Below are 15,648 nucleotides of genomic sequence, written 5' to 3' on the forward strand. Positions count from 1 at the left end.
AAGAAGGTCCTACTTTTACTCAATCAAAGGTAAGAATATTAAGAAGAGCCCTGAACTACAGAGCCTAGGACTTGCCGATCAGAAGGTCAGCGGTTCGAATCCCTGCGATGGGGTGAGCTCCCGTTGCTCGGTCCCTGCTCCTGCCCACCTAGCAGTTCGAAAGCACGTCAAAGTGCAAGTAGATAAATAGGTACCGCTTGGGCGGGAAGGTAAACAGCGTTTCCATGCGCTGCTCTGGTTCACCAGAAGTGGCTTAGTCATGCTGGCCACATGACCCGGAAGCTGTACACCGGCTCCCTCGGTCAATAAAGCGAGATGAGCGCCGCAACCCCAGAGTTGGCCACGACTGGACCTAATGGTCAGGGGTCCCTTTACCTTTTACCTTACCAGCAAAGTAGGCTATGAAGAGCTGAGACAGAATCTCTAGTGGCAGTCAATGACACTAAAGGCTTGGTTCCTTGTTGGTGTCAAATGAGCCTCACCAAGTCAGGGAATGACCAGTGACAGTCCTTCAGATGATCTCAGTGATCATGTCAGGATATAAGGGTTCAGGCAGTCCCTGAAACTGAGAGCCAGTGCAATTCTTGGCTCCCTTCCACTGAAAAGCTCCCTTACTACTGTTTGGGCAGTTGAAAAGAAGAGTTGGTTGTGGATTTTTTGGGGGGGGGGGGAACCTTTCAGAAACAAAGCCTGCTGTACCAAAGCCTTTCAAAGAAGGCTAGAGAAAAGGAACCAAACCAAACAGGAAGCGCTCAAAGCATCAAGGAGCGGAAAGCTTATCTGCACATCTGAGACGGCCTGCTTGTCAACTTGGATTAAAGGGGAGGGGAACGAAAGTTTACCTTTGATTTCACATGGGCAAATCTCCCGTTCAAGGGCTCCTTTTCTGACCATTATGCAAGCGTAACAGACCAGTGCCTTTGGCCCTGCATCTGAGCAGGCTACTGTTGTGTTTTGACTCCTGCGGCCTGCTCTTACAGCCCCTGGCAGTCACGTTCTGCCTTCCAGATGTCATCCAGACTAAATATAATGCAACTCTCCTCTCCCCATATCCCCTTTCATGCCTACTTAGAAGGGAAGGTGGGAGAAGGGGAAAGTATCAAAAATTCTGCAATCTCCATTTGGTTCCATGTTTTATTAAGCAGAGAAGAAAGCTATTGATGGAGAGGATTCTCAGTGGCTATAGCTCTGCTTCCACAGTTGCTGGAAACTTCAGGAGGGCAGAATGCTCTTGTGCTCAAATCCTGCTTGGGGGTTTCCAACAGACACCTTACAGAAGCAAATATTTGCAGGTGGCAGATGGACACTGGAGGATGGCCCATGAGGGCAAATGGGGCACTGCCACACCACCCTCAATCTTCCTCCACCCACCTGCCAGCCCAGAAGGTAGCCCTGCCTGCCAGCGTCTTTCTCCTTTGTCTCAGTGTTGCTCTGGCGCCCCCTACTGTTGGGCTCCCCACCTTCTGCCCCATCAGTTTCAATGGGCGCCAACCACCAGTGTGGGTGGGTACAAAAAGAGACCCTCCAAAACGAGAGTCTTGCACAAAATCAGTTGCCCAGCAAAACGATGCAAAGGCAAAGCTGAGAGGCAGCTGGGGGGAAAGGATCCAGGAAACTCTACAGCTGTAAAGACCCTAGAAAGTTTTTTAAGCCCCGCTGACGGATTTCTTCCACGTTCCCAAATGCCCTGATGATCCGGTTACTAGGCCTTTCCAGCATTCCATGCAGAAACATGCTCCAGTCAGGAACGCTATTGTTCCCAAGTGTCCAGTGAATGCTTCCTGCAGGTCCAGGAAATGCATCCAGATGTAGCAGCAAACAACATCTGGTGTGTCAATCAGGAGGATCAGCGACACTGGATATGTAAGGAACAGGCTCCTGCATTGTGCTTTGGGAGATGAGCATGCATATCTAACATTCTAAAATCTGCTGACGTTGCCTGAATGCATTCTCCAACACGTTTGCCATGCAGAATTTGATCTCCTGGGGAAGACAGAGAAGGCAGTAAATATATTATGATTTTTCTTATTGGAAAGGGTGGTAGCTCAGCGGCAGAGCACCTGCTTTGCATGCAGAAGGTCCCAGGTTCAATCCCCTGCATCTCCAGGCAGGGCTGAGAAGGACTCCTGTCTGCAACAACCCTAAGAACAGGCTGCTGGATCAGGCCAATGGCCCATCTATTCCTGGTATGTCCCACGGAGACCTTACGGTCTTCAAATAAAAGCATCTTGGAGATCCCAGGCCACAGGGAGGTTAGGCTGGCCTCAACCAGAGCCAGGGCTTTTTCAGCCGTGGCCCCGATCTGGTGGAACGCTCTGTCACAAGAGACTAGGGCCCTGCGAGACTTGACATCTTTCCGCAGGGCCTGCAAGACAGAGCTGTTCCGCCTGGCCTTTGGTGGAAGGCCAGTCTGACCCCCTCCTTCGGTAATCCTCACAGAACTCTAGCTCAATGGTTGCCATTAATTTGATTTTGAATTGATTTTAGAATGAATTGATTTTAGAATGCATTTCAATTACCGTATTTTTTGCTCTATAAGACTCACTTTTTCCCTCCTAAAAAGTAAGGGGAAATGTGTGCGTCTTATGGAGCGAATGCAGGCTGCGCAGCTATCCCAGAAGCCAGAACAGCAAGAGGGATTGCTGCTTTCACTGCGCAGCGATCCCTCTTGCTGTTCTGGCTTCTGAGATTCAGAATATTTTTTTTCTTGTTTTCCTCCTCCAAAAACTAGGTGCGTCTTATGGTCTGGTGCATCTTATGGAGCGAAAAATATGGTAATTGATTGTGATTTTATGTAAACTGTGTTACTTTTATTGTTGTTGGCTGCTCTGAGCCTGGCTTTGGCTGGGGAGGGCGGGATATAAATAAATTTTGTTATTATTATTATTATTCCTGCATCTTGTTATCACAGTGGCTGATCGGATGCCTGTTGGAAACCTGCAATCAGGATCTGAGCACAAGAGCACCCTCCCCACCTGCAGTTTCCAGCACTGGTATTCAGAATCTCTTAAATAAAAACCCCCGGAAGGCTGCAACCAATCAGTGTAGAGTCGGGTCAGGTGTTCTTGGACTACGACTCCCATCATCCTTGACGACTGGTCCTGCTAGCCAGGTATATTGGGAGCTGTAGTCCAGCAACAGCTGGAGCTCCAACTTTGAGAAACACTTGTGTGGAGAATACTGAGCTAGACATACCAATAGCCTGACTCAGTATGAGAGAGCTTCCTATGCCTTAAAGAGTGCCAACCGCAGCTCAGTGGCAGAGCCCTTGCCTTGCCTACACAACGTCCTAGGTTCAGTCGTCAGCACCTCCAGGTGCAGATGAGAATATCCATTGCCTGAAACACTGGCAGTTAGTTCAGACTAGTGTTTCCTAAACTTGGGTCTCCAGCTGTTGTTGGACTACAACTCCCATCGTCCCTAGCTAGCAGGACCAGTGGTCAGGGATGTTGGAAATTGTAGTCCAAAAACAGCTGGAGACCCAAATTTGGGAAACATACTGAGCTAGATGGGCCCCTCAGTCTGACTTGATATAAGGCAGTTTGCTGTGTTATAGCAACTTTGCTTGAAAAAGTCGAGCCAACATGCATTTTCAGGCCAATCCATTTTACTCTCCGTTCAACGCAACACTGAGCCTCAAGGCAAAAGGCAGCCCGCAATAATCAGCGACCTCCCTGACAGACCGGACAGAAGCGGCTATCATATTTCGGAGAAAAAAGGTCTCACTGTGCAGACTGCCATGGAATTAGGAAAAGCACATTCCTGAATTCCTCTTTCTTCTGCACTGTAGGAGACTGACACCTGATGCCTGCCTGACATTTGCACTCTCTGGAGGGAGGTCAGTTTGAAAGAAAAGGGAAAAAAAGCCCTTCCATTTGCCAAAGTTGGGCTTTGCCACGCTGCTCTCCCCCAACTGTCCCTCCCATGAAACCTTTCCAAGGCATACGTGCGGAGCGTGATTTCAGATGGGGCAGGGATGGGTCTCCCAGCCTTACCATTAGGCAAAAAATTTTGTCCAGTTGTTCACCATTATCTAACTCTCAGCCTTAGGTGTCAAAATAATTTGGCGGGATCAGAGGGATCAGAGGCATTTCCTGGGCTTTGCCCTGCCCTCTGGCTGAGTGCGTCTCCTCTCCTGCCTCCCCGAATCAGACATGTATGAACAGATCATTGCCCCAGGTGACCAGCCAGGAAGAAAATCTTCCCTTCAGCGTGACTGAATTGCAATTTAACCACCTTTTTGCTTTCTGCTGCGTGGCTGCGACAGAGCTGGAAACATTTCGCCAGCCGAAAATCTAAAATATTTTTACAACCATAATTCCTGGCAGCTCCTCATTCCTCCTGAAGCCGTGTCCACATAGGGTTGGCTGGTGGGGTTCCCTCCCCTTTGCATTTAAGAATCAAAACGGTGGATTTTTAATTTTTTTTGGTCCCGTTCTTCAGATGACAGCTTCATAAGCTGTGTTAGCTAACATGGAACATTGAGCAAGTACTCATGCAGTGTTTTCTACTAGGACAAAATAAATCTCAAACTCATACCCCAAGCACTTTGTCCTGTACCCCACACTCACGCCCAAGTCCAGTTTGTACTTTCAGGGACCAGCAACACACATTAAAAATCAGCGTGGGGACGTATCTTGCAAGGGTTTCTGTGTGTGAGAGAGAGATGCATCTTTCTAACTCCCTTGTATGATCTTGGTTAAACATAAGAGGAGTCTTGAAGATGGATCAGGCCAAAGGCATATCTAGTCTGGCTTCCTGACACCCCCCCAGAAGGAAATTCCCAACAGGACCTAAGCACAAAAGCACTCCCCACACTTGTAATTCCCAGCAACTTGTATTCAGAGGCGTACCCCAAATCGGACTGCAAAAACCCAAGGTCTAAATGGGGGAAATGCTTTCTGTGATCTTCACCAAATGCTTGCCCGACCCGACCCTAAACAAGTTCTCTTGGAAGTAGGATCACCACAGATTTCAGCCAAAATATACACCTCACCTCCCCTCAAAAAAATTCAGTGGTTCTCTATTCCACATTAACCAGCATGGAGTAAAAAGGCCTGAACTTTTGTGCATAATCGTAAATTCAGGATCCTGCACTCTCAGGGGCCAAATATTGGTGGGCAATCCAGTGCCCCTCAGGCCCTCAGTGCCCAACCGGTAGATCCAATCGCAGGCACAGCCAACTAAATCTAGGTTTGTCTCCATGCTGAGTCCTGCAAGGGCAAACCTCAGACTACGAGGAGGAGAAGGACACTGGCAGGCAGCTCCGTCCCTGGGCTGGATTTAAGTAAGAAGACAAGCAGAGGCGACAAGGGCTTGGGGCGCAGGCGGGTTAGCATCCCCATTCGCCCTCACGGTCCAGCCTCCACTGGGAGTTTCTGCCTGGGCCCGAGGGGAGAAAAGGGGTGCCAAGCAAGCTCCCCCAGGATGTGGGGCGCTGCCTGGGTTTTCCAGCTCGGAGACTTACCGTCCTGTCGCTTGGCTCCTCCGTGGGCGCCCTGGGCGGCGAAGAAGAGGAGGATCAGCAGCATCTGGGACCGGAGGGGCATCGTGGGAACGGTGCTGCTTCGGGGGCGAAAGCGACTCTCACTTTTCGCGGGGGAGAAGGAAAGGCATCTGGGATGCAACTGCACAAGTCCCTCCCAGCCGTCCCGGGGCTGCTGTGCCACGCAATAAACAACGCCCCTCCGGTGGGGAGCTCCTCCTCTCTTTCTCCAGCGCAGCCCCACCGTATCCCGCCCACCCCACTTTCGTTTCTGCCCCCCTGGAGCCATCCAGGAGCACCGAGATCCTGGGCAGGGATGCAGCTCAGGGGCAGAGCTCCTGCTTTGCACGCAGAAGATCCCGCTCCAGCAGCATCTCCAGGAAGAGCTGCGGAAAGCCGCCACCGCCGCTGCCAGTCAGTGTCGACAATACTGAGCTCGGTGGAGCAAGAAAATGGCAGAGCTCCCGGCCCGCATGTAGAAAAGCCCCAGATTCAGTCCTCAGCATCTTCCAGGCAGGACTGGGACTGTCCCCTGGCTGAAAGCCAGGAAAGCAGCTGCCTGTCATTGTCGACAATGCAGAGCTAGGGTCTGACTCTGTATAAGGCAGCTTCGTGTGTTGCATGAGAGTTTTCATCTTAAGGCAGCGCACGTTGGGCAAAAGATTCCTGCATTGCACGGGGTCGGACTAGATGACCCTGGGGATGGGATCCCGTCCAGCTCTACAATTCCATGACTGCTTTGCACGCAGAAGGTCCCAGGTTCAATCCCCGGCAGAATCTCGAGGAAAGGCTGGGGAAAAGACTCCCTGTCTGAAAAATGCTCCTGCTGTGGAAACGGGCACTCTGCAGATGCCCAGAGGCACTTTGACCATGGTCTTCCTTTAAAATAAAAATTAAAAAATTCTGCGGGCGGCGGCAGCAGCAGGAGGAGCAGCGCCAGCCGCGGGATCCGCCTGACGGCCGGGGCTTGCCCTTCCCGCTGGGCCGTCACTCAGCCGCCACCGCCCCGCCTCGCCGTTCACGAGAGAGCCCGTCCGGCTGAGGCGAAGCCAGCGCCTCGCTCCGCGGCCGGGAAGAAGCTGCCCAATCCCCGCTCCGCCCTTGCGTCCTTCGTTCCGAGAGAGCCGCCGCCGCCGCCGAGCAGGCAGGCGGGCGAGCCGAGGCCGCGCGCTGCTGGTGGGGCGAGCGCGACTAGGCCTCGGAGCCGGGGCCTCGCGTAGCCGCGCCGCCCGGGGGCCATGAGGTAGCGGCCGGGCTGGCGGCGAGCGGCGTCCCGCTGTCTCCTTGCACCTGACTGCTCTGCCCCCTCGCCGTCCTCCATGTGGATGCAGCAGCGGCTGAAGGGGCTGCCGGGCCTGCTGTCGAGCAGCTGGGCGAGGCGCCTGCTGGCCCTGCTGGGCTTCCTGCTGGTGGCCTACTGGTACCTCGGAGGGGCCTGGCCTCGACTCCTGCCCTGGAGTTCCCGGCAGCCGCTCGGGGGCGCGGCGGGGCTCTGCCTGCAGGCCGAGACGCGGGCCTGGCAGGCCTGGGCGCAGCAAGGGGAAGCCAGGCTGCTGCCCCGGGCCCCCGGGCACCCGGCAGGCAGCGACGATGCCAGCTCCCCACCCGCCCTGGTGGGCAACGGCTACCTGCTGCTGGACGCCACAGCCAACCGGCTCTGGGTGGCAGCCTCGGCGGGGAAAGGCCCAGCGCCCACCTTGGCCCATGCCACCGAATACGCCGCCTTGGCGCAGCTCCGGCCACCGGCTAATGCTGTCGCTGAAGTGGGGGCTGCCGTGGCCATGCTGAAGGAAGGCGCTGTCCGTTGGGCTCGGTGTGTCCAGACCGGGCCGGCTGCCTCCGAGGCGGCCGGCGGGGGCTGCGTCACCATCCGGGAGGAGCTGCTAGCCCACCGCGGGCGCCCCCACCTCTACCTGCAGCGAGTAGCCATTGCCAACCCCACCGACCGCTTGGTGGCCTTCGAGGTGTCCGGACCGGGCGCGGCCGCCTCTGGGGGAAACGGCGGCGGGAAGTTCATCACCAGCATGGAGAAGTCGGGAGACCGGCAGTTCTTCCTCTCCTCTGGGCGGGTGCTGCAGCCCGTGGGCGACAAGGTGGTCCTGGTGGTGGTGGCGGCCAAGAAGCTGGTCAACCGGGTGCAGGTGGCGCCCAAGTCCCAGTTCGACGAGACCCTGCTGTCCGTGGTGCACACCTCGGAGCCCGTCGAGGCCGCCCGTGTGGACGAAGCCTTCGGCCGGCTCCGGGAAGCGGCCAAGAAGGAGATGCTGGAAGTCATGAGGATGAGGACAGAGGACTTGGTGCAGGAACACAGGCAGGCGTGGGCCGACCTGTTTATCTCAGGTGAGAGCTGGCCCAGCTTGGAACGAAACGGCAACATCAAGCTCTATGGTTTCCCCTCGGTCCAGAACCAGGGCCAGATCCAGGTTCGAGGCGGGGGCTTTTTGCAAAGTGCCCCCTATTCCTGTCTCGGTCTGTCCTGGCAGCAGTGGGAGATGGCCATAGCGGCTGCGCTGTGAATTTCCACTATTTTAATTGCACCCATCAAAAAGTAATTCTACATCAGAGGCATTGTGGGGCATTTAAAGGCTGGTGCCCGCCTGGTGCTAATAAGAGCTGATGGAAGCATATTTGGACTGAGTCCCCACCAGCATGCTGGAGCCCACCTGCCAGCACCGGTGCATAATTGAGATTGGATCAATGATGTTTGTCACTTGCACCTTCCACTCTTTGAGGGTGTTGTAGGGAGGGTGAGATTTGGGAGATGTGCATAAACCATGAGCGATTGGCCTGGGTCTGTGAAAGAATAGGAGTTACGCCTGGTAGGCATTACATCAGAGGGGTGCCTTTTTCTTGATGTACAGCAGGGCAGAGGAAGGTGCAGGCCTTCACACATGGTTGGACTCGTACTCAGCCCCACTCAGCATGGCCGGGGGGGCGGGACTGATGGGAGTTGTCACCTAGCAACACCCATAGGTTCAGCATCCCTGGTGCACAGAAATCAAGGAGGATTATGTCCAGTAATATAATAATAATAATAAATAATAATAAATTTTATTTATATCCCGCCCTCCCCAGCCGAAGCCGGGCTCAGGGCGGCTAACAACAATAAAACAGTACAAAAGTACAGCATAAACAACAGTCTAAAATCATTCGTTATAAAATTAATTAATTCAAGCCACTGGCAACTATTGGGCCAGAGCTCCGCGAAGATTGCCGAGGGAGGGAGTCAGGCTGTGCCCTGGCCAAAGGCCTGGTGGAACAGCTCTGTCTTGCAGGCCCTGCGGAAAGATGTCAAGTCCCGCAGGGCCCTGGTCTCTTGTGACAGAGTGTTCCACCAGATCGGAGCCACAGCCGAAAAAGCCCTGGCTCTAGTTGAGGCCAGCCTAACTTCTCTGTGGCCTGGGACCTTCAAGATGTTTTTATTCGAAGAAGTGGTCTTAGATAGAAGTTAGCATATTGGACCATCTACCTCAGTATTGTCCACACTGGCTGGTAGTGGCGCTCCAGGGGTCTTTTCCCAGCCCTGTGTGGAGATGCCAGGGGTCAAACCTAGGACTGTCTGTGTGCAAATTGGATGCTCTACCACTACCTTTCCAGGAGGAAGTAGTTCACTTTCTGGTGGGCAGAGGCATTCTGGGGCAGGTTGCAGTTAGCTTTTCTTCAGTTATGATCCTGCAAACGAAAGATTTGAGAATGGGCACACAGTTTTCCCTTTTAAAGAAGAACATGTGATTGCATCGAACTGCTTACACTTCACTGTTGCTAGTGCTAATATATTGTCCTTTTCATAGACTTTAACAGTAGGCTGTCTTGAGAGAGCTAAGAAGTATAAATAAACAAGGTTAAGGGCTTGTTAAGCAGAAGCAAGCAACTCATGTGATATTGATGTTGGGGCTGTTTATATCCCATATTGCTCATCAGCTAGGCAGTCTTGTTTCCTGCATGTGTGCTGGCTTCTTCAAGGATGCTTCTTAAGCACATGCAGAGTTCATCTCCTTCCTTACTGATTAACTGTGGCCCACTTCCACGCTCTGGGAAATAAGGAACAGAGCTTCTGGGGCATGTGATGTAACATATTGGTTTGGTTGTTAGAGCCCTGTGACCTTGCATTTTGCCCTGCTGTATAATCCAGAATTCTATGTGGATGGGCCTGATAAAATGCCCTTTCAGAGAAGTGGGAGGGGCTGTCACTTAGCGGCAGAACACACACTTTGTTTGCAGAATGCTGCACCTTTGATTCCTGTCCTAAACTCCAGTGAGCGACTGCCAGTCAGTGTCAACAGTATTGTACTAGATGGGCTAACTTGGTATAAGGCAACTTATTGTGTTCAAAGGAACATAGGAAGCTGTCTTCTGCTGAGTCAAGCTATTGGTCCATCTAGCTTAGTGCTGCCTACTCCAGCTGGCAGTGGCTCTCCATGATTTCAGGGAGGGAGCCCTACCTGGTGATGATGATGATGATAATAATAATAATAATTTATTTATATCCCACCCTCCCCAGCTGAAGCCTGGCTCAGAGCGGCTGGTGAGGCCTTCTGTATGCAGAACAGATGCTCTACCACTGGGCTGCTTCCCTTCCCTGAGAATTCCTCTTCCCTTTCCCTCCCTGACTAATGAGAGTGACTAATTTTGATACGACCTTTTCCTCACATGCTTCATGAAGCATTCCAGTGGATTAAACAGTATGTCAATCAAATCATCATCTTACCCTTTGGTTCAACACTTAACACAAGATGAATGCTTTAAACTTTATGCCTGCTTCTAAGGTGTACATTTAGTTGCCTTGAGATACTTCATATCTGGCGACCAGGGAAGCAAATAAATAATAAGGGAAATAAACTCGGCATGTAAACTCTGGAATTGGCTTCTCCCAAAAGTTGCAGAGATGGATGCCAATTTGGAAAGGGGGACAGACAAATGCTTGGAGGCTACTAACCACCATGGTTAGGTTCTTCGCTGTCGGAGGCAGTGTGCCTCTGAATGCCAGTGTCTGGGAATCACAAGTGAGCGGTGTTGTTGCACTCAGGTCCTGCTTACAGACTTCCCAGAGGTATCTGGTTGGCCACGGTGACAACAGGATGCAGGACTAGATGGACCTTTGGCCGGATCCAGCTGCAGAGCTCTTCTTATGTTATCATGTTCCTTTGTTGATCCTCAGGTCTGATTACCAAAACACTGCAGCCTTATAAAAACTAGTCACGCACTCAGCCGCATAGTTTTCCTGGGAGTGTTGCAGAGTGGATTAAAATAGGAGGCATGTGACTATACAGAGGTGCAGTTTCTTGGAGGAGTTTCTCCTCTTAACTCTTCCGTTACATTTCACTCGCTACCGCTAACCTTGTGACTAAGATCCTTTCATTTGTGTGCAAGTGCAGACTTCCAGTTCCTTCACACTTCTAAATTTGCAGCTGCCTGAGTAGAGAAACAGGATTTCAAAAGGGGGGAAGGAAGCCCAAGCTATAATTCATGTCCATCTCTGAGGTTTGATGTGTGGGCCATTCCAAGTGGCTTGTCCACAGCCAAGCCTGCCTCATACGGTGGTTGTAAGGATCAAATGGTGGGCAGCCCATGAAAGAACAGGATGCTGGACTAGGTGGCTCATTGGCCTGATCCTGCAGGCTCTTCTTAGGTTCTTACATATAAGATCTGAGTTATGGAGGAAAGATCTCTGTAATAATTCTCTGTCCGTTTCAGGGGTCGAGATGAGGAAGATCACTGATGCTCACACCCCCTCGAGTGACACCGTCAACATGACCCTGTATTACGTCCTCTCCACCACGCCCTCTCCCCTCCTTGACCCTCTCATTGGCAGCGAGGAGAGAGAGAAGATGGAGGCCACCCTGAACTACGCTGACCACTGCTTCAGCGGCCACGCCACAATGCACGCCGAGAACCTCTGGCCAGGCCGGCTCTCAACTGTCCCCCAGATCCTCCAGCTCTCAAACTTGTGGAAGCTGACTCTCCAGAAGCGCGGCTGCAGAGGCCTGGTCGCAACGGGGGCCCACGGCCTCATGCAAGGGATGGTGCTCAGCTTCGGCGGGCTCCAGTTCACGGAGAACCACCTCCAGTTCCAGGCCGACCCCGACGTGCTCCACAACAGCTACTCCCTGCGAGGCATCCACTACAACAAGGACCTGATCAACCTGGCCGTCCTGCTGGACTCGGACGGGAAGCCCTTCCTGCATGTCTCGGTCAAGTTCCAGGACAAGCCAGTCAAGCTGTACGCCTGCGAGGGAGGCTGTGCCAATGACCCCATCGAGCTCACGTCGGAGCCACGAGGACACACCTTCCCCATCATGGTGACGCAGCCCATCACCCCGCTGCTCTACATCTCCACAGACCTGGTCCACCTGCAGGACCTGAGGCACACGCTGCACCTGAAAGCCATCCTGGACCACGAGGAGCACATGGCCAAGCAGTACCCTGGCCTGCCCTTCCTCTTCTGGTTCAGCGTGGCTTCCCTCATCACCCTGTTCCACTTGTTCCTCTTCAAACTCATCTACAACGAGTACTGCGGGCCAGGAGCCAAGCCGCTCTTTCGGAGCAAGGTATAAACCCTCACCAGCCGGGCCTGCTTCAGATGCCTGATGTTCAGCAGACCGACTCAGCCTCTTGGGTTGCCTTTTGTGTGTGTGTAATCCAACCCTCCCAGAGCCAGGGAGCCAGGAGTTTTGAATGACCTGCAGGTGAGCAGCATCCCTGCGTGGAAGGCAACCAGACTTTGCCTGGGAGCCTATAAAGAGGAGTCTGAACGCTTTTATTTTCAATTTTCCAAATTGCAGTGTTGGGTCCTTTACAAGAAAGTATCCGGGGTGGGTGCACGCCAGCAGTTTCTGCTTCATTGGGGTCCCTTGCGGACGGCCTTCACATTAAAACAATCTCCCAGTGGCTGTCCCGAAGGTAGCTCACCAGTTGTAACGCTCTGATCTTGCTGTGTTGCCACCCCAGGACCGTCAATAGAAAGGGGATTTGACCAACTGCTAAGCTAGTATTAAGTGTGTTTGCTGTATAGACATGCACACAATTTCCCTTGAAGGAGAGCAGGTGGTGTTAACTGCTCCCTGTAAATTGATCATCTGTGTTGCAGGTGGCCCTGCTGCTATTCCTAGAGGTAGGAAAGTGTGTGGCGGCTTATTAGATGAGAAGTGCCACACTCACGGTGCAGTGGAGGTACAGAGGAACCAGTGGAGTAAAACGCCTTTGAGTCTAACTCCTATGGGGAAAGAAGGCTTTCCTTGACAGGTTAAATGTTCAGCGTTTGCCAGGAATCGAATAGCCCAAGAGGCAGTGATGGGGAGGCTTCAGGTAGCAGCCTGCTTTTTCCTCCCTCTGGAGCTGAAATGGCATGTGGGGTTTGAGCTTTGTCACATCCCGCAAGACCTGATGAGGCACTTCGCTTTGGTGCTCTGGATGGCACTTGGGAGGGGGGGTGTCATCATTAACAGCACCAAAGGCCGGATTTTAGTGTTAAAAACATAGGGGAGAAAAGTGGCAGGTGAGCAGCTCTTTCCATTCAAAAAACAAAAATTACAATCCCCGCCCCACCCAAATAAAGCATGCAACCAAGGGAGAGAAGTGGCTGGAAGTCTTTTGCTTATAGTGTGTGTACTACTGGAATCCCGGAAATCCGCAGTGTGCTCTCTTCATCCACTGCTGTGTGTTCAGGGTGTGTGTCCTTTTTACTCCTGGAAGATCTGAGGCCCCTGTTGCCTCTTTTGGGGTCCATCCCCCCCGCAATGCAGGCCTGTTAACCATAAAGCAGTTGGTGCAACCAGCATTGTCGTCACCTGGAAAAAGTTGCTGATGAAGAAGACTCTATTCAGGGTGGGGGTTTGCCTAGGTGCCACTCAAAGCACTAGCCCCCCTGGGGCCCGCTTGCAGATTCTCAACACCTGAAAGATAACATCACAGTGGGAGTTCAACAGGTCGGAGGCCAGGAGGTGGAGCCAAGATTGGGGAGTGGGGAAGAGAGAGGCACTTTTGAGACTTTGCTAGTCTCGCTTGGTGCCCTCCAGATGTTTTGAACTACATCTCCCTGCGTGCTGGATGGGGCTGATGGGAGTTGTATTCCAAAACACCTGGAAGGCCCAAGGCTGGCAAAAGACCTTACCAAGAGAGAAGGTGGGAGCAGGTAAGAGTTTGCCTTTCCCTGTAGCGGTGCCATCAGCAGTTTTCTTGCTTAAAACAAAACCTGGAGTTTTTGCACTGCAAAATGTTCAGCTTTAGAGATAGAATCAGTTTGCTAACATTAAATGTTTTTGAGAGCTCCTGCTCTCTGTGTGTGCGTGCACACCCACCCATCATTCAAGGGGGGGGCGCAACTGAGTGTCTTTTCTGACTGTGAGCTAAACAATGTGGACTGACACCCTGCGCTATTAACTGAACCAAAAGATCTCTGCATCTTGAGTGTGTGAATGACTCCGATCTCTCAGCTACCCAGCACTGGACAAGACTTCAGCTGAAGAACAAGGAACTTTTTGAAAGCAACATATGCCCTTTTGTGCCTTGGTGGGAGGGTTCATGGGGAGGTGGGGGAAATGAAAACGTCTCTGGTAAGAAATTATACTAGCACTTGTGTTTCTTTCCCATCTCTGTCTCTCTCTTCCGCATCGCTCTCTTACAAGGCCGTCAGCTTCCATTAACATCTACCCTTTTTAGTGGAGAATACTTGAAAATTACATGTTGGCTTGTTATGTTTAGCGTTTATAGGAAATGAATAAAATCCCATCTTCTCCCCTCCCCTCTCTTTTTTGTTTTTGTGTTTTGGCTGGTTCCCAATCTAATTCAAGATTTCCCCCACCCATGCCCACAATTGAATGTTGGCTCATTCTTTTCCTGTACTTTAATTTATTGTTGTTAAAAATGTGATGTTGATTCTTTGCACTCGCAGTGCTACTCTGCAGAGTGAGTTAACAGGAATTAAGAATGTATATGTGTTCATCTCTCACAGGTTAACGCTTGTGCTGGTAATGAATTTCTCTGCCTTCTCCGTAAGCATAATGTACAAAATAGTCTACTTTAATTAGCATTTGGAGGAAGGGGGGGAGAAATAGTTATTGCTCCAAACCTGTTGCAGTGTTCTCTTTTCTAAGCTTCTGGATTGTGGGGAGACATAGACTTTCTGATGATTTGAATGTGATTTGTTTTATTTAAAACACCAAAGGTTTTGAGGTTGGGTGGGTTGTTGTTTTTTTCTAGGAAATAAAAACTTTCCAAATCTATACCTACTGACTCCATCAACATTTTTTATATTTTGGGGGGTGGGCTTTTGTTTTTTGCTTATTTATTGCATTTATATATCACTTTTTTCTCCAAGTAGCTCAAGGTGGCATACATGGTTCTCCCCTTTCTCATTTAATCCCCACAACAACCCTGTGAGGTAGGTTAGGCTGCGAGGCAGTGACTGGCCCAACATCACCCAGTGAGCTTCATGGCCGAGTGGGAATTGAACCCTGGTCTCTGTGGTCCTAGTCCTTACACTCTCACCATGACACCACACTGGCTCTCAACAGAAACCTAAATAATAATTGTCCGTAACACGCCCTAGAAGAAGAAGAAGAGTTTGGATTTGATATCCCGCCTTTCACTCCCTTTAAGGAGTCTCAAAGCGGCTAACATTCTCCTTTCCCTTCCTCCCCCACAACAAACACTGTGAGGTGAGTGGGGCTGAGAGACTTCAAAGAAGTGTGACTAGACCAAGGTCACCCAGCAGCTGCATGTGGAGAAGCGAACCCGGTTGCCCAGATTACAAGACTACCGCTCTTAACCACTACACCACACTGGCTCTCTAGGGGCCCACACTGCCCCTGGTATGCGACAAACCTCTCCAGGCGTTGTCTGGTGTTGCTCTCCCCCGGAATGGACATCAGTCTTCATTCCGGTGTGCTCAGTGACACAGGTCGGATGATCCTGTGCACACTATTAATTAGCAGAGTCTGCCGTGACGACTGGAAGCGTGAATGTGAGCATTCTTAGATTTATTTTGCAATATTTACAGGACAAATATTAATGGTGTCTGCTCTCTTCTTCAGCAGCAGACACACAGAGAGAAACACAGTGCAAAAGCACAAGGTAACGGAAAGAGATAAGACTAACTTCAGTCTTCAGGCTTTCCCAGCTCAGGAACGTAAACAGTGACATGTGACTTTCCAGCCACATTTGCT

The 15,648-nt window shown here is 51.6% G+C and overlaps 2 protein-coding genes across 2 annotated transcripts in view; one reads left to right on the forward strand and one right to left on the reverse strand.

Annotated features, from left to right (window-relative positions):
- PLOD1 (procollagen-lysine,2-oxoglutarate 5-dioxygenase 1) overlaps positions 1-5,622 on the reverse strand; it is a 31,395-nt gene extending 25,773 nt beyond the window's left edge. Inside the window, exon 1 of the mRNA XM_081017935.1 lies at positions 5,468-5,622. Coding sequence (XP_080874061.1) covers positions 5,468-5,549 — 82 coding nt within the window. The 5' untranslated portion in view covers positions 5,550-5,622. The remainder of the gene's footprint in view (positions 1-5,467) is intronic.
- Positions 5,623-6,769: 1,147 nt separating this feature from the next.
- KIAA2013 lies at positions 6,770-14,706 on the forward strand. The gene is made up of 2 exons (XM_081017960.1): positions 6,770-7,825; positions 11,180-14,706. Exons 1-2 carry the CDS (start codon positions 6,805-6,807, stop codon positions 12,037-12,039), a joined length of 1,881 nt encoding a protein of 626 aa, XP_080874086.1. The 5' UTR covers positions 6,770-6,804; the 3' UTR covers positions 12,040-14,706.
- The last annotated feature ends 942 nt before the right edge of the window (positions 14,707-15,648 follow it).

The sequence above is a fragment of the Podarcis pityusensis genome (genome assembly GCF_964106645.2).
Source record: "Podarcis pityusensis genome assembly, chromosome: 8".
Lineage (NCBI taxonomy): Eukaryota > Metazoa > Chordata > Lepidosauria > Squamata > Lacertidae > Podarcis > Podarcis pityusensis.

What these genes read in the sequence shown, in the direction of transcription:
- KIAA2013 (XM_081017960.1), top strand. Translation starts at nt 6,805, where the DNA reads ATGTGGATGCAGCAGCGGCTGAAGGGGCTGCCGGGCCTGCTGTCGAGC. An exon ending in GGCCGACCTGTTTATCTCAG is followed by an intron (nt 7,826 to 11,179) that starts GTGAGAGCTGGC and finishes TGTCCGTTTCAG; the next exon opens with GGGTCGAGATGAGGAAGATC.